General features: G+C 49.6%; 1 protein-coding gene and 1 long non-coding RNA gene across 5 annotated transcripts in view; one reads left to right on the top strand and one right to left on the bottom strand.

Annotated features, from left to right (window-relative positions):
- The window catches only part of LOC105497135 (uncharacterized), a 53,589-nt gene that overhangs the window by 8,870 nt on the left and 27,486 nt on the right, over nt 1-17,233 (bottom strand). The window contains exon 2 of the long non-coding RNA XR_011617812.1: nt 222-354. This is a non-coding gene — a long non-coding RNA (uncharacterized lncRNA). The remainder of the gene's footprint in view (nt 1-221; nt 355-17,233) is intronic.
- LOC105497134 (kallikrein related peptidase 5) lies at nt 4,189-14,680 on the top strand. 4 transcript variants are annotated; one of them, XM_011767923.2, is made up of 6 exons: nt 4,189-4,470; nt 5,094-5,177; nt 7,704-7,959; nt 8,677-8,933; nt 9,019-9,152; nt 14,194-14,680. In XM_011767923.2, exons 2-6 carry the CDS (start codon nt 5,105-5,107, stop codon nt 14,347-14,349), a joined length of 876 nt encoding a protein of 291 aa, XP_011766225.2. In that variant the 5' UTR covers nt 4,189-4,470; nt 5,094-5,104; the 3' UTR covers nt 14,350-14,680. The 4 variants fall into 4 exon arrangements, with proteins under 4 accessions (XP_011766225.2, XP_011766228.2, XP_011766226.2 ...); XM_011767926.2 differs by having other exon boundaries at nt 4,454-4,559; XM_011767924.3 differs by lacking the exon at nt 4,189-4,470 and adding an exon at nt 4,639-4,811.

The raw sequence follows: 17,233 nt of genomic DNA, 5'->3' as shown, positions 1-17,233 counted from the left end.
GGCCATGTGCAGGATGAACCAGAAGGGAGACACTGGAGGCTGGGGTTGGGGAGGAGGTCGAGGTGATGATGCAGGGAGAGAAGATGAGGGTTGAGGTGGGGCTGGGCCTGGGAGGGCTGGAAAGGAAGGCTGGATATGAGTTCACCCTTTGGAGAAGTTTGGGTGGGTGGCATTCTCACAGAAGGAACAACATGTAGAAAAACCTGGGGGTGTGAGGACACCTGTGAAATGTCCTGGATGGTGGAGGCTGGAGTTTGAGGTGGGAGAAATGAATGACGTGGCCGGAAATGTAGGTCAGCGGAAGATGATGTCACTGAGAGCCAGGCAGAAGAACTTGGACCTGATCCTGAGGGCCTGGAGAAAAGGAAGGACACGGTCAGATCTGGGCTTTAGAAAGACCCTATAATCTTTGTCTTAAGAATCAAAGAAATGCAACATTTTATCATGGGGGCATGAAGAATCAAAGAAATGCAACATTTTATCATGGGGATGTGATGGAAGGAAGTGGCTGATTTGTGAGCTGATGGAATTATGAAGTCATGTGAATGGCCTGGGCCCCCCTTGACCAACCTTCTCTGGACAAGCCGTGAAATTCACCAGGGTCACCAAGAGGAACCCAGTCAATGACGGTCAAGACCAAAATCAGCTGCAGTTAATTGAGAGAAAATTGGTTTTCTTTTTCTTTCTTTTTTTTTTTTTTAACGGAGTCTCAGAGTTTCACTCTGTCACCCAGGCTGGAGTGCAATGGCACAATCTCAGCTCACTGCAGCCTCTGCCTCCCGGGCTCAAGCAGTTCTCCTGCCTCAGCCTCCTGAGTAGCTGGGATTACAGGCATGTGTCACCACACCCAGCTAATTTTTTTTTTTTTTTTTGTATTTTTCTTTTTTAGGAAAGACAGGGTTTTGCCATGTTGACCAGGCTGGTCTCAGACTCCTGACCTCAAGTGATCCATGCATCTCGGACTCACAAAGTGTTGGGACGGCAGGCGTGAGTCACTGTGCCTGCTTGAAACTGGCTCTCTGAATGGATAATAAGAATAATGATAGTCATGACAACAATAATAATAATAATAATTTAAAATACACTTATCAGCACTTGCCAGGTACATAGATTAACTAATTTGTGCCTTACATATATTAACTAATTTGATCCTCATTGCAAGCCTGTGAGGTGGATACCATTATTGTTCCCATTTTACAGACAGGGAAACCAAGGCACAGAGTGGGTCCATGGTGTGACCAAAGTCTCACAGCTAGTAGGTGGCCGCACCAGAATTTAAATGCTAGGGGCTGGTGCCACAGTTTGGACTTCTAACCACTCTTCTGTACCGAAGTCTTCTTGTAATTCTGATATGTTTCAGAACTGAGCATTAAAAGGTTTAGACATCCAACCCTTCGTATGAATTTTATTTTTTTTTTTGAAGCAGAATCTCTACACTTTCGGTATTTTAGGTGATTGTGTGTCTAAGAGAATTTCACCTGTTATAAGGAAAGCCTTGTGACTTCAGCTTTAAATGTGTAATAATTGAGCTGTGATTTTTAAGATGGCGTTACACCAAGTTAATATCCAGCACTGGGATATCTGAAAGAATGCAACATGGATCGTATTTATGAGTTCATCTGTACACTCAGATGTACAAACTAATTTCAATGCTTTGGAAGTGTTGCCTAAAAATCAAGGGACTTCCAGAAGAGATTGAACGTGTTGGTTTTAGAAATGTAGTTTAAAATGTCTGAAGGTGTTTAGTTAACTTAGTTTGTCAATAGGACCAAACATTATTATAAGGACCCCATAGGTCAGGCGCGGTGGCTCACGCCTGTAATCCCAGCACTTTGGGAGGCCGAGGTGGGCGGATCATGAGGTCAGGAGATCGAGACCATCCTGGCTAACATGGAGAAACCCCGTCCCTACTAAAATACAAAAAAATTATTAGCCAGTATGCCTCCTGTAGTCCCAGTTACGCGGGAGGCTGAGACAGGAGAATCGTTTGAACCCACGAGGCAAAGGTTGTATTGAGCCGAGATTGCGCCACTGCACTCCAGCCTTGGCAACAGAACGAGACTCTGTCTCAAAAAGTAAATAAATAAATAAATAAATAAATAAATGCAACAGATGTCTAAAAGTAAGAAAAAAAAAGATTTATCTAGACCAAAATGGGTTGTAAATAACTTAAAAGACTAAGGAAGAAGTAGGTCACTGGTTTTGTCACTTAATTAATTAATTAATTAATTAATTTGGAGATGGAGTTTCACTCTTGTCTCCCAGGCTGGAGTGCAATGGCGTGATCTCAGCTCACTGCAACTTCCACCTCCCAAGTTCAAGTGATTCTCCTGCCTCAGCCTCCTGAGGAGCTGGGATTACAGGCATGCGCCACCATGCCCGGCTAATTTTTGTATTTTTAGTAGAGACGGGGTTTCACCATATTGGCCAGGCTGGTCTCAAACTCCTGGCCTCAGGTGATCTACCCACCCTGGCCTCCCAAAGTGCTGGGATTACAGACGTGAGCCACCACACCTGGCCATGGTTTTGTCACTTTAATGAATGAAATATTAATTCTCGTAATCAAAATAGACCCAGAATAGGTTTTTGTTACTTTGGGGGTTTTTTGTTTTTTCATTTTGTTTTTTTTTTTTTGCTGTGCACTAAAACCAGTCTTGAGTGCTCTAAAATCTCCCCTTTAACAGAATTACAGATGTGAGCAACACAGCTTGGTTTGTTTTTTACCCTCAAGGAATGAGGGCTCAAAGAGGACAGCATGTTCAGGAGTCTTTGTCATCTTGTTCACGGACACCTGAGTCTGATTGTTCACGGACACCTGAGTCTGATTGTTCATGGACACCTGTGTCTGGCACATCACAGATGAATGTTTAGTTAGTTCTTACTTCCTAGTGAGGACAGAGACAAGGAGACACGAAGACAGATGCAAAGAGCTGGCAGCAGACGGAAAGAAAAACTGGCGTAGAGACAAGGTCAGGAGAGGCGGCCTCAGATGGCCTAGGAGTGGAGAGGGAGAAGCCACCTTTCGGGTTCCCCACCCAATACCCATTTCCCAAGCCATCTGCCCCTTTCCTGGCCTCTTGATCTATTTTCCCATCAACAAGTAGCCCTGCCCAACGTTCTCACCCATGCCTGGCCACACCAGCCGAGCCACGGCACCTGTGGGTTCCCAGACTGGGTCCCCGCCTCTTTCTGGGCCCAGAGTGAAGGCAAGAGAAGGAGTTGAGGGCTCCCTGTGCAAAGTGGCTTGGGTCTTCCCTGCCCAAAATGCAGGGAGAGGGAGGCAGAAAGACAGGGAAGGAGGAAGGGGTGGGGAAGAGAGAGAGACAGAATAATACAAATACAGAAACACAGAGAAAACACACAGAGAGCCTGGGACACAGGGGCACACAAAGCCAGAGAGAAAAGAGAAGACACAGAAAGATACAAAGGGAGACGCAGAGGTGTAAAGAGAGAGATTAACAGAGAGTCCCAGATACACGCAAAGGGGCAGGAGCATGGTTTTCAGGGTGGTGTCTATGATCATCCTCTTGATTATGGTGATGGTGTGACAGGTACCTAAAGCCATCAGACTCCACCCTTTAAATATGCAGTTTGGGCCAGGCATGGTGGCTCATGCCTGTAATTCCAGCACTTTGGGAGGCAGAGGTGGGTGAATCACTTGAGGTCAGGAGTTCAAGACCAGCCTGGCCAACATGGTGAAACCCCATCTCTACAAAAAAAAAAAAAAAAAAAAAAATCAGCCGGGCATCGTGGGGCACCTGTAATCCCAGCTACTCCGGAGGCTGAGGCATGAGAGTCGCTTGAACACACAGGAGGTGGAGGTTGCAGTGGGCCGAGATCACACCACTGCCCTCCAGCCTGGGCGACAGAGCAAGACTCTGTCTCAAATAAATAAATAAACAAACAACCAGTTTGTTATAACTTAGCTATACCTAAAAAAAAAAAAAAAAAAAAAATGCTGTCAACAGATAGAGCAGAAGTGAAATAAAGGAAAATAAACGGGCTGAGAACTCTAAGGTATATTTGACAAATCACTCAGAACCTTTAAAAAAGAGAGAATCACAGAGGCATAGAGAGACAGAGGGCGAGGAACGGGGAGACAGCACCACTTGTGGCCCAAGGAGAGAGAAACAAGGCTCCTAAGACAGGAGAGACAGAGAGAGAGAGAGAGAGAGAGAGCCAGAGAGAGAGAGACAGAGAGAGAGACAGAGAGACAGAGAGGCAAGAGAGAGAGAGAGAAAGAGAGAGGGGTGGGGTGGAGAGAGACACGAGATATTGAGACAGACTCAAAAAGACAGCCCTGGGAGAACCACAGAGCGATGGAAGAAGACTCTGAAAAAAAAAAAAAAGAAAAAGACAGAGACAAAGATGGAAAGAGGAGTATCGAGCGAGAACAGACAGTGGTGGAATGAGCAAAACGCGGAGAAGAAAGCAAGCAATCCAGGCGCCAGGAACAGTGACACAGAGTTGGTGAGAAGCCAGATCCCTAAGGCTGGGGGAGGCAGGGAAGGGGCTGGCCTGGCTTCCGGAGACCCCTCCCCATCCTCCGAGCCAGGGAGGTAGGGAGTGGTATGCGGGATGGGGTGGGGGGTGCTCTGGGGGTGGAGATGGGGGGAGCAGGAGGAGCGATTGCTAAGGCCCAATAGGCACCTCATGGCCCGGGAATGTGCCCCAGGGAGCAGTGGGTGGTTATAACTCAGGCCTGGTGCCCAGAGCCCAGGAGGAGGCGGTGGCCAGGAAGGTGCAGGCCTGAGAAATCCGCGGCTGAACTGGAAGCGAATCCCCCACCCCCTACCTGGGGGACAGGGCAGGTGAGACCTGGGGAGGGTGGCTCAGCAGGCAGGGAAGGAGAGGTGTCTGTGCATCCTGCACCCACATCTTTCTCTGTCTTCCCTCCTCGCCCCGTCTGGAGGTTGCTAGACTCCTATCTTCTGAATTTCATAGTGCCTGGGTCTCAGCACGGTGCTGATGGCGGCACAGCATCCTTGTGCTTCCTCTCTACCTGGGGAAATAAGGTAGGGGAGGAAGGGGAAGTGAGTTAAGGGCTCCCGGGATCGCCTGGGCCTCCCAACCGTCTGACATCCCCCATCCAGGTGCAGCGGCCATGGCTACAGCAAGAACCCCCTGGATGTGGGTGCTCTGTGCTCTGATCACAGCCTTGCTTCTGGGGGTCACAGGTAACCAGAACTCTGGGGTGGGGGGCGTGGGATAGGGAGGACTGCCTCTGCGTCTCTAGAGTGCCTGTACCCTGGGGAACTGTGTGAGCCTGGGCGTGACTCCGGGACTGGGTGAATGTGAGTCTCGGTCTGTATTTGTGGTTGTGCGATTGTATGTGGCCCTGTGACTGCCACGGTGTGTGTCGGGGAGGGGGATGCCTTTTCCCATATCAAGTGACTGTGCGGCAGGTGGCACTGACCCTTGGAGGCTGTATGTGTGGTTTTGTGATTGTGTGTGCATTTAAGATTGTGTGTGGCTCTACAGTGATGTGGGTGAATGCATGTGGCACTGGGGGTGTTTACTGTGTGTTTGGCTGTGTGTGGTGACTTGGCTTTGTGTATGACTGCAGGGATCTGCAGTTCCTGTCCCTGAGGTACCGGGATTTCATGCAACAAAAGCGGTCATCACCATGGAAATGTGTGACTGTGTGCTTGCAGGCGATTATGTGATTGTGGCTGAGTACAACATTATGGGTGCTTGTATTTGTGACCTTGTGACTACCTGAAGCTCTATGTAGGGGTGACTGTACGTGACTGTGTGTGTCTGTGTGAGGCGGTGTAAATACTACGGTATGTGTGATGGTGCAGCTGTGTGTCTAGAGTTTCTGTCTGCCTGGAGGGATAGAGGGTGCAGGGATGGCTGTCTCTGGGAGATGGGTGCTAGGTGACCGACTTGAGATGGGTGCCTGTGTGCAGAACAGTATGTGGCAGTCTGAGCATCTATGCAAACACGGCATCTTTGCGTGCACTGAGACACTGTGGATGAGGGTGTGCCATCCCGCAAGGCTGCCCAGGAGCGTATGTACCTGGTGAGCGTGTGTACCTGGAGACAGAGCTGCACTGTCAGCTGCGCCTGTGGAGGCAATGCGTGCCTGTCTGCAGAACCGCGTGCACGCTTGGAGGTTACTGCTGTTGCGTGCGTGGTTGTCCGGGTGAGTTCGTGAGTGATGGTGGTGCCAGGGCCATTAGCAAGGGTAAGAACCAGGCCAGGCGCGGTGGCTCACGCCTGTAATCCCAGCACTTTGGGAGGCCCAGGGAGGGCGGATCACCTGAGGTCGGGAGTTGGAGACCAGCCTGGCCAACATGGTGAAACCCCGTCTCGACTAAAAATACAAAAAATTAGCTGGTGTTGTGGCGCATGCCTGTAATCCCAGCTACTCGGGAGACTGAGGCAGGAAAATCGCTTGAACCCGGGAGGTGGAGGTTGCGGTGAGCCGAGATTGCCCCATTGGTCTCCAGCCTGGGGCAACAAGAGCAAAACTCCATCTCAAAAAAAAAAAGAAAAAGAAAAAGAAAAAAAGGAGTAAGAACCAGTGAATGGGCGTGGGAGGACTGATGAGGGAGTGGGGCATGTATGTAGTCTGTAGGTACATGAGAGGAGGGGATTGACAGGATCCAGGAGGCAAGGTTGTATCCGAGAATTCAGAAATCTATGCCTGCTCTTCCCCTCCACGTGGCCCCTTAAGCTGAGCCCTTCTTTCCTGGTCTAGCTTTGAGAACCTTAGCTCCACCCATGAGCTCTGACCCCACCTACTTTCCTCAACCACGCCCCTAGGCCAGACTCTAGTTGACCCCGCCTCAGGCTGCACCCCTCTGAGCCAGGCTCCAGTCCCTATTCTGTGGGCACGTTCTAGAACCCCCTTCAAAGTCAGAGTCAGAAGTCAGAGGTTTTTTTTTGTTTGTTTGTTTGTTTGTTTTGGAGACAGAGTCTTGCTCTTTCTCCCAGGCTGGAGTGCAGTGGCGTGATCTCGGCTCACTTCAACCTCTGCCTCCCGGGTTCAAGTGATTCTCATGCCCCCACCTCCTGAGTAACTGGAATTACAGGCGCGTACCACCACGCCTGGCTAATTTTTGTGTTTTTAGTAGAGACGCGGTTTCACCTTGTTGGCCAGGCTGGTCTCGAACTCCCAACCTCAGGTGATCCGCCCGCCTCAGCCTCCCAGAGTGCTGGGGTTACAGGTGTGAGCCAGTGCACCCCGCCCAAAGTCAGAGCTCTTTATAGGAAACTCTAACATGTAACCCTGGCCTTGGCCCTGACCAAGTCGATTCCAAACCCCTTCCTGCCTCCAGCCCTGACCCCACTCACTGAGGCCTGACCCCACTTCCTGAGACCAGTTCCATCCCTAAAACCCTGGTCTCCCTCCCATCCCGAGGCTCCAGCCCCCACAGCCTTGGCTCTACCCCTGAGCTTGTCCAGGAATCCTGTACCCAATTTTATCCTCCCATTTAGTTCTAGCCAATTCCAGGAATCTGTAAGGTCCAGTTAGACTCCAGTAACCCTACCTGAGCCTGGGCTCTGTCCTTGAGCTTGAGCCTGGTCTTGAGCGGTGCCACTCTTATTCTCCAGGCCCCGCCCCTAACCCCTGGCCCCGCCCCCTCAGCAGGTCAGACCCCCACCCTCTAGCAGGTCTGGCCTCTTGAGTCTGAGACCCACCCCGAGCCCAAGCCCCGCCTCTGAGCCCCGCCCAACCCATTTTCCGTCCTCAGAGCATGTTCTCGCCAACAATGATGTTTCCTGTGACAATCCCTCTAACACCGTGCCCTCTGGGAGCAACCGGGACGTGGGAGCTGGGGACGATGCCCGGTCGGATGACAGCAGCAGTCGCATCATCAACGGATCCGACTGCGATGAGCACACCCAGCCGTGGCAGGCTGCGCTGTTGCTAGGGCCCAACCAGCTCTACTGCGGGGGGGTGCTGGTGCATCCACAGTGGCTGCTCACGGCCGCCCACTGCAGGAAGAAGTGAGTGGGAGTTCCAAGAGGAAGGCTGGTGGGGAGGGGGAAGTGGGGTTGGGGGGCATGGAGGTGAGGGCTGGTGGGGATGGGTTGGGGATGTGGGAGCAGCAGGAGGTCGAGTTGGGGATAGGACTAAGGATGGAGTTTTGGGGGAGAGTAGGGTGGGAGGATGAGGTTGCAGAGGGGCGAGTGTTGTGGTAGGGAACAGGAAGGAGATCAGGATGGGTTGGATTCGGGGTTAAGAGCGTGTAATTGTTGAATGGTTTGGGATGGAGGTGGAATTGGGGTTAGGAGCGTATATTGGTCGAATGGTTTGGGATGGAGGTGGAACTGGGATTGGCTTTAGAATTGGGGGTGGGTGAAAATCGTGCTGGGGTGGAAATGAAGATGGAATAGAGATAGTGTTGGGATTGGGAACAGATATAGAATTGAGGGTGGGGATTGGAATTGGGGTTGGGGTTGGGGATGGTTGGATTTGGGCTCGAGAATGCATGTGTGATGGCTTCTGGGTAGGGAAAGGATTTGGGCTGGGAATGGGATGGGTTTGGAATTGTGATTGGGGTGGGGACAGGCATGGAATTGGAGACCAAGATAGAGTTGAGGATGGTTTGGGGACTAGGGGTGAGGGTGGGACTGGGGCTGGGGCTGGGTGTGGGGTTGGGATTGGCGTTGGACATGGAGATAGAGATCAGGGCTGGTGGTGACCTGCCCCATCTTCCTCAGAGTTTTCAGAGTCCGTCTTGGCCACTACTCCCTGTCACCAGTTTATGAATCTGGGCAGCAGATGTTCCAGGGGATCAAATCCATCCCCCACCCTGGCTACTCCCACCCTGGCCACTCTAATGACCTCATGCTCATCAAACTGAACAGAAGAATTCATTCCACTAAAGATGTCAGACCCATCAACGTCTCCTCTCATTGTCCTTCTGCTGGGACAAAGTGCTTGGTATCTGGCTGGGGGACAACCAGAAGTCCCCAAGGTGAGTGTCCAGGTTCTTCTCGATACCGACCCATCTCTGCCACCTTCCATCTTTCTCCACCTCTCATTGTGTTCCTGTTTGACAGTGCACTTCCCTAAGGTCCTCCAGTGCTTGAATATCAGCGTGCTAAGTCAGAAAAGGTGCAAGGATGCCTACCCGAGACAGATAGATGACACCATGTTCTGTGCCGGTGACGAGGCGGGTAGAGACTCCTGCCAGGTGAGGACACCTCTCTCTTTATTCAGCAGATGCACACTGAGTGCCAGCTCGATAACATGAACTTTGCCAAGTTCTGAGAATCCAGCCATTGCCAAGACAGTCAGGACCCCTGTTCTCACAGAGCTCAAACCCTAGAGTAGTGGTATTTAGTAGAAATAATGCTGAGCTGCTTATGTCATTTCCAATTTTCTAGTAGCCACATTAAAACAAGAAGAAAAGGCCAGGCGCGGTGGCTCAGGCCTGTAATCCCAGCACTTTGGGAGGCTGAGGCGGGCGGATCACCTGTGGTCAGAAGTTCAAGACCAGCCTGACCAACATGGCAAAACTCTGTCTCTACAAAAAAAAAAAAAAATACAAAAATTAGCCGGGCCTGGTGGTGGGCACCTGTAATCTCAGCTACTCAGGAGGCTGAGACACGAGAATCACTTAAACCCAGAAGGTGGAGGTTGCAGTGAGGTGAGATCGCGCCATTGCACTCCAACCTGGGAGACAGAGTGACACCTTGTCTCAAAAAAAAAAAAAAAAAAAGAAGGAAGGAAAGAAAGAGGTGAAGTTAACTTTAATAACCCAATGTATCCCAAATACAATCATTTCAAAGTTTAATTAATATAAAACAATTATGAATGAGATACTTTACGTTCTTTTCTTGTTTTCATATCAAGTCTTTGAAAGCGAGTATGTATTTTATACTGACAGCACATCTCAATTTGGACTAGCTACATTTCAGGTGCTCAGTAGCCACATGTGGCCAGCAGTTACTGTATTGGATAGCACGGGTCTAGAGGGAAAGATCAAGGCTGTTTTGTACGGTTGGGCAGGTTGTGCACTGCATAAAGATACCACATTTAATGGGGGCACTCCATGTTACAGACATCAGTTTTGGCAGTTTTCAGGCATGTGGTAGTGAAGTGTCTTGTTTCAACAAAATCTGTCATATGACAGTTTTCCAGCAAGTGCTGGTAAAATATCTTGAGGAGGAAAAAGAGAAATCTGGTAGGTATTTTTACAAGAGAATATTTAATACAAGGGATTTATTACAAAGCTGCTGGAAGGGCTGGAGGAACAACAAGGTTAAAAAATAAAATAAAAAGCTCCGTGGTCAAGAATCTGCATAAATAGGGCATATTCAGAGAGCAGTAAGGGTTAACCCCAAAACGAAACATGGTTTTAGGATAGTAAACAATAAGGGCAAATATTCAAAAAGGTGGTCAGGGGAGCCTCCTTGGAGAGGTGGCATTTCAGCAGAGAATGGATGACACAAAGAAGCTAAACTCGTGAAGTTTAAGGGGAAAGAAAAGGCATGTGCAAAGGCCCTGAGGCAGAAAGGAGTTTGACTGATTCAAAGAAGAAAAGGAAACCAATGAAAATGGAGAACAAAAGTGGGGGGAACAGTAGGAAGTGAGGCTGGAGGGGTAGGCAGGGGTGAATGTTCTACCAGTATTTAGTGGTCACCAGCACAGAGCTTCCCTATGTTCTAATGGAAGCTGTATCTGCTGAGGAAGACAGAATTTAAAATCAAACTGTTACATCAACCAACACTCTCCTTTGTATCCAGGCTCCCAAGGGATCTAGAGGGACGTAAGTTAACAAGCTCTCATTGGCAGGGTGTGCATTTCAACAGTAGATAGGAAGCTGAGGATTCAGGAGTGCTCCAGTCCCATGGCTACAAAAAGCTCCCCCCAAAATTGTACAAACCTGACAATTGCAACAACTTCCCAGCTCTCCCAGTTTCTTCTCTGTGCCCTGGGTGTAGGGGTGGGTGGCGATGGGGGAGACTTTTAACAGAAGAAAGCACATCTCGGCCGGGCGCGGTGGCTCACGCCTGTAATCCCAGCACTTTGGGAGGCCAAGGAGGGCGGATCACAAAGTCAGGAGATCAAGACCATCCTGGTTAACATGGTGAAACCCCATCTCTACTAAAAAAAAAAAAAGTAGCCGGGTGTGGTGGCAGGCACCTGTAGTCCCAGCTGCTGGGGAGACTGAAGCAGGAGAATGGTGTGAACCTGGGAGGCGGAGCTTGCAGTGAGCTGAGACTGCGCCACTGCACTCCAGCCTGGGCGATGAATGACACTCTGTCTCAAAAAAAAAAAAAAAGACACATCTCATTCAAATGGTAGCATTTAAAACTATTTAGCCTTTCTGTAGGCAAGGTTACTGTCTTGTTTTTCCAGACCTCAAGGTGTTTTTTTGTTTGTTTGTTTGTTTTTTCATACCAGTGTGTGGTCTGAGTGTGACCACTAAAAGCTGCAAGCAAGAAATAATAGCAACTACAACAATACTAATACTAATAGTATAAAAATAATAGCAATAGCATCTGGCTAATTGCTGGACACTGTTTTAAGTAGTTTGCATGCCTCCACTCACGAACTCATTCACCTGTTATTATGAGCCCTATTTTACAGACAAGGAGCCAAGGCTCAGAGCAGTTAACTAACAGCCTCTCAAAAAAAACTCTGCAGAGGTGTTAAGTTTAAAAAATAATGAGAGAAATGAAACCACAAGAAAGTTGAAATTTAGAGGTCCAGGCAGCTAAGCTGGTTTGCCTTGAAACAGTGTCTGCTACTGAGAAAAAGGCAAGTCTTGGCGTTCCTAATAATTGATTCCAGGACTCTCTAATTATTCACATTTTGCATGCATATAAATAAGAAATGAGGCCATGTGCAATGGCACATGCCTGTAATCCCAGCACTCTGGGAAGCTGAAGTAGGAAAATCACTTGAGCTCAGGAGTTCAAGACCAGCCTGGGCAACTAATTTAAAAAATAAAAATACGAATTGTTTTTATTTTAGTAGATTTTATTCATACCGCTCACATAATTATTGTAGTATGTACATATTTATCTCTAACAGAGATAGATATTGCTTTTCTTTCTTTTCTTTTCTTTTTTTTTTTTTTGAGATGGAGTCTCACTCTGTCACCCAGGCTGGAGTGCAGTGGCACGATCTCAGCTCACTGCAGCCTGCACCTCCCAGGTTCAAGCATTTCTTCCACCTCAGCCTCCCAAGTAGCTGAGTTAACAGGCACCCACCACCATGCCCAGCAATTTTTTTTTTTTCCCGTAGAGACGGGGTTTCACCATGTTCACCAGGCTTGTCTTGAACTCCTGACCTCAAGTGATCTGCCCGCCTCAGCCTCCCAAAGTGCTGGGATTACAGGTGTGAGCCACTGTGCCCAGCTGGGAGATAGGTATTTCTCTCTACCTCAAACAGAGATCCATTCAAGCTACTTTTCATTTTCTTCATAAATATTAGCCAAGTGTCTATATTGCACCAGGAATGGTTCCAGGTGCTGTGGATATGGCATCGGGCAAAACAGACCAAAAACTTCCTGCCACATGGACCTCATGTTCCCCAAGTGGGATACAGGCAATAAAGAGTAGATAAATATGTACTAATTTTTTTTTAATTAGCTAGGTGTGGTGGCTTGCACCTGTAGTTCCAGCTACTTGGGAGGCTGAGGTGGGAGAATTGCTTGAGCCCAAAAGTGTGAGGCTGCAGTGAGCCATGATTGCACCACTGCACTCCAGACAGCAGCCTGGATGACAAAGCAAGAGCTTTTTGTCACAAAGAGAAAGAAAGAGAGAGAGAAAGAGAGAGAGAGAGGAAGGGAGGAAGGGAGGAAGGGAGGGAGGAAGGAAGGAAGGAAGGAAGGAAGGGAGAGAAAGAAAGGAAGAAAGAGAGGAAGGAAGGAGGGAGGGAGGGAGGAAGGAAGGAAGGAGAGAGAAAGAAAGAAAGAAAGAAAGAGAGGGAGGAAGGAAGAAGGAAGGAAGGAAGGGAGGGAGGGAAGGAGAGAGAGAGAAAGGAAGAAAGAGAGAGGAAGGAAGGAAGGAAGGAGAGAGAAAAAAGGAAGAAAGAAAGAGAGAGAGGAATGAGGAAGGAAGGAAGGAAGGAAAGGAGGGAAAAATGACTGTTGAAGAGCAGTGAGTATTATTATAGGAGGGTAATTATAGGGAGGTATGGGGAATTGAGGACAGGAAACACAAATTAGTCAGCGCGAATGGATTTCTACTGGGAGTGATTCTGCCCCCTAGGAGACATTGGCAATACTAGGAGACATATTTGGTTGTCACAACTGCGTGGAGGGTCATTACTGGCATCTAGCGGGTAGAGGCCAAGGGTGCTGCTCAACATGCTATGATGCACAGGACAGGCCTCCACAACAAACCATTATCCAGCTTCAGATGCCCACAGTGCCCAGATCGAGAAGCCCTCATCCAGGGGCTGAGAACTGTATTTTTGTAGAAGGGAGGTATAAGGATGGATTGGTGGAGAGTGAGGAAGGAAGGTGTGTGTCCAGTAAGAGAAATAAAGCCTGCACAGTCCGGAGGGGAGAGTCAGAGAGAAAGAGAGGTGGAGACACACACGATGAGGGAGACAGGCTGGAACATAAAGTAGAGACAAAGATTCGAGATGTGGAGAGGCAGGGTCACAGACCCCCCAAAATGATGTGTGGACAAGAGGAATCTGGAAGAGGAAGAGTGAGTGGAGAGTGACCAATGGGGTCTAAAGGTTGAACTTGGAGGCCGGGCATGGTGGCCTACGCCTGTAATCCCAACACTTTGGAGGCTGAGGTGGGCGAATCACTTGAGGTCAAGAGTTCGAGACCAGCCTGGCCAACATGGTGAAACCCCGTCTCTACTAAAAATACAAAAAATTAGCCAGGCGTGGTGGTGGGCGCCTATAATTCCAGCTGCTTGGGAGGCTGGGGCGGGAGAATTGGTTGAACCCAAGAGATGGAGGCTGCAGGGAGCTGAGGTCGGGCCACTGCCCTCCAGCCTGGGCAACAGAGCAAGACTCTGTCCTCCCCACAAAAAAAAAAAAAAGTTGGATTTGGGGTGAAATAGTAATAACATTCTCCCTCTCTCTCTTTTTGCCTGCGTCTCCATCTCTGTCTTTTTCTGCACTCTTCATCTCTGTACTTTCCATCTCTGTGTGTCTGTCTCCATCTTCTCCATCTGTGGGCATCTCTGGGTCTCTCGTGTCTCCTTCTGCCCACCTTGCCACATCTCTGCCTCTCTCGTGCCTCCCTTTCTCTCCCGCAGGGTGATTCTGGGGGGCCGGTGGTCTGCAACGGCTCCCTGCAGGGACTCGTGTCCTGGGGAGATTACCCTTGTGCCAAGCCCAACAGACCGGGCGTCTACACCAACCTCTGCAAGTTTACCAAGTGGATCCAGGAAACCATCCAGGCCAACTCTTGAGTCATCCCAGGACTGAGCACACCGGCGTCCCCACCCGCTGCAGGGACAGCCCCAACACTCCTTTCAGACCCTCATTCCTTCCCGGAGATGTTGCAAATGTTCATCTCTCCAGCCCCGGACCCCGTGTCTCCTGGACTCAGGGTCCGTTTCCCCCACGGTGGGCTGACCCTGTTTCCCTAGCTGAACCCTGGGAACAATTTCCACAACTGCCCAGAGTGGAGGTTGCATCCCAATCTCCCTGGGGCACTTTCATCCCGAAGCTCAGGGCCCATCCCTTCTCCGCAGCTCTGCCCCAAATTTAGTCCCAGAAATAAACTGACTGAGAAGTGGACTCTGCGTGTGTCTCCTCCCTGTGCAGGGTGGCTGTGAACAAGTCACATCTCCCTCTCCAGGCTCATGTGTTTTGCCTATGCGGTCACTTGCGTTACGAGAAACAGAGGTCCGGTCGGACTACTTTTCACCTTCTTCATAAATATTGGCCAGGTGGCTATTTTTTATTTATATTTATTTATTTATTTTTGTCTTGCGATGGAGTCTCACTCTGTCAACCACACTGGAGTGCAGTGGCACAATCTCAGCTCACTGCAACCTCCACCTCCCAGGTTCAAGCGATTCTCCTGCCTCAGCCTCCCAAGTATCTGGGATCACAGGCGCGCACCACTACGCTCAGCTAGTTTTTGTATTTTTAGTAGAAACAGGGTTTCACCATGTTGGCCAGGTTGGTCTCAAACTCCTGACCTCAAGTGATCTGCCTGCCTCAGCCTCCCAAAGTGCTGGGATTACAGGCATGAGCCGCCACCCCTGACCCCAGTGGCTATTTTGCACCAGGAATGGTTCTAGGTGCTGGGGATAAGGCACTGGGCAAAACAGACCAAAAAATTCCTGCCTTGTGGAGCTCACATTCCAGGAGTGGAAGACAGACAATAAAGAGAGAGATGATTGGGAGGCCGAAGCGGGCGAATCACAAGTTCAGGAGATCGAGACCAGCCTGGCCAACATGGTGAAACCCCCTCTCTACTAAAAATACAAAAATTAGCTGGGCATGGTGGTGCGTACCTGTAATCCCAGCTACTCAGGAGACTGAGGCAGGAGAATCGCTTGAACCTGGGAGGCGAAGATTGCAGTGAGCTGAGATCACACCACTGCACTCCAGCCTGGCAACAGAGTAAGACTCCATCTCAAAAAAAAAAAAAAAAAAAAGAAGAGAGAGAGAGAGAGAGGTGCCATAGCAGTTATGTAAGTAACATGAACACAATGAGAGCAGGGCATGAGGCAAGAGAAGAAATGTCATGGGTAGGGGAGTCTCTGCATTGGATGATCAAGGAGGGAATGGGAGGCAGCATAATGCCTCCCTCCCACTTCAAAATGCCATCTTAACTTCTGGAGCTTGTGAATATGTTACCTTCTATAGCAAGGGGGCTTTGCTGATGTCATTAAGGGTCTTGAGATGGGGAGATGATCCTGGATTACCTGGGTGGGTCCAGCGTGATCAGAAGAGTCCTTATGAGAGACAGAAAGATCAGAATGAGAGACTGGAAGATGATATGCTGCTGGCTTTGAAGACAGAGGAAGATGAGCGTGGTGACTCACACCTGTAATCCCAGCACTTTGGGAGGCCAGGAGTTCAAGACCAGCCTGGGTAACATAGGGAAACCCCATCTCTTAAAAAAAGAAAAAAAGAAAAAAAGAAAAAAAGTTTTTTAAAATTTGCGGGGAGTGGTGGTGTAGTGTAGTAGTGGTGGTGCCTGTAGTCCCAGCTACTCGGGAGACTGAGGTGGGAGGATCACCAGAGCCCAGGAGTTCAGGACTGTAGTGAGCCATGATTGCACCACTGCACTCTGGCCTGAGCAACAGAGCAAGACCCCATCTCTAACAATAATAATAATAATGAAGATGAAGGAAGGGGCATGAGCCGAGGAATATGGGCAACCTCTGGAAGCCAGGAGGACATGGGAATGGACCCCCCAGAGCCTCCAGAAGGAACCAGCCCTGCCGACCACCTTGATTTCTGCCCAGTGACATCTTTAGGACTTCTGACCTCCCAAACTACAAGAGAATAAATCTGTGTTGTTTTAAGCAACTAGACTCTCAGTGATTTGTTACAGCAGCCACTGTAACAAACACAAAGGGCCTCACTGAGGAGGTGGCATTTGAGACTGAGAGGATAAAGAGTGGCCAGCCCCAAGCAGGGCGCAGTGGCTCACGCCTGTAACCCCAGCACTTTGGGAGGCTGAGGCAAGTCGATCATTTGAGGTCAGGAGTTCGAGACCAGCCTGGCCAACATGGCGAAACCCTGTCTTTACTAAAAATACAAAAATTAGCCGGGCGCGGTGGCTCAAGCCTGTAATCCCAGCACTTTGGGAGGCCGAGACGGGCGGATCACGAGGTCAGGAGATCGAGACCATCCTGGCTAACACGGTGAAACCCCGTCTCTACTAAAAAATACAAAAAACTAGCCGGACGTGGTGGCTGGCGCCTGTAGTCCCAGCTACTGGGGAGGCTGAGGCAGGAGAATGGCATAAAAACCCGGGAGGCAGAGCTTGCAGTGAGCTGAGATCCGGCCACTGCACTCCAGCCTGGGCGACACAGCGAGACTCCGTCTCAAAAAAAAAAAAAAAAAATACAAAAATTAGCCGGACGTGATGTCACACGCCTGTAATCCCAGCTACTCAGGAGGCTGAGGCAGGAGAATCACTGGGAAGTGGAAGTTGCAGTGATGCAGTGACCCAAGATGGCACCACTGCACTCCAGTCTGGGTGATAGAGGGAGACTCCATCTCCAAAAAAAAAGGTGGTCAGCCCCGTGAACATCTGGGGCACTGGTGTTCCAGACAGAAAGGAGGTCAAGTGCCAAGTGCCGAGATGGGAGCATGGAGCATGCTGGA

This window comes from Macaca nemestrina, chromosome 20, assembly GCF_043159975.1.
Source record: "Macaca nemestrina isolate mMacNem1 chromosome 20, mMacNem.hap1, whole genome shotgun sequence".
NCBI lineage: Eukaryota > Metazoa > Chordata > Mammalia > Primates > Cercopithecidae > Macaca > Macaca nemestrina.
Note: the sequence above shows the minus strand (reverse complement) of the source record. Positions and strands in the feature narration are given on the sequence as shown.

Bases quoted from the DNA above. Each gene is read 5' to 3' on its own strand.
- LOC105497134 (XM_011767923.2), top strand. From the start codon at position 5,105: ATGGCTACAGCAAGAACCCCCTGGATGTGGGTGCTCTGTGCTCTGATC. The intron at 7,960-8,676 runs GTGAGTGGGAGT...CATCTTCCTCAG, and splicing joins GCCGCCCACTGCAGGAAGAA to AGTTTTCAGAGTCCGTCTTG. The intron at 8,934-9,018 runs GTGAGTGTCCAG...CCTGTTTGACAG, and splicing joins GACAACCAGAAGTCCCCAAG to TGCACTTCCCTAAGGTCCTC.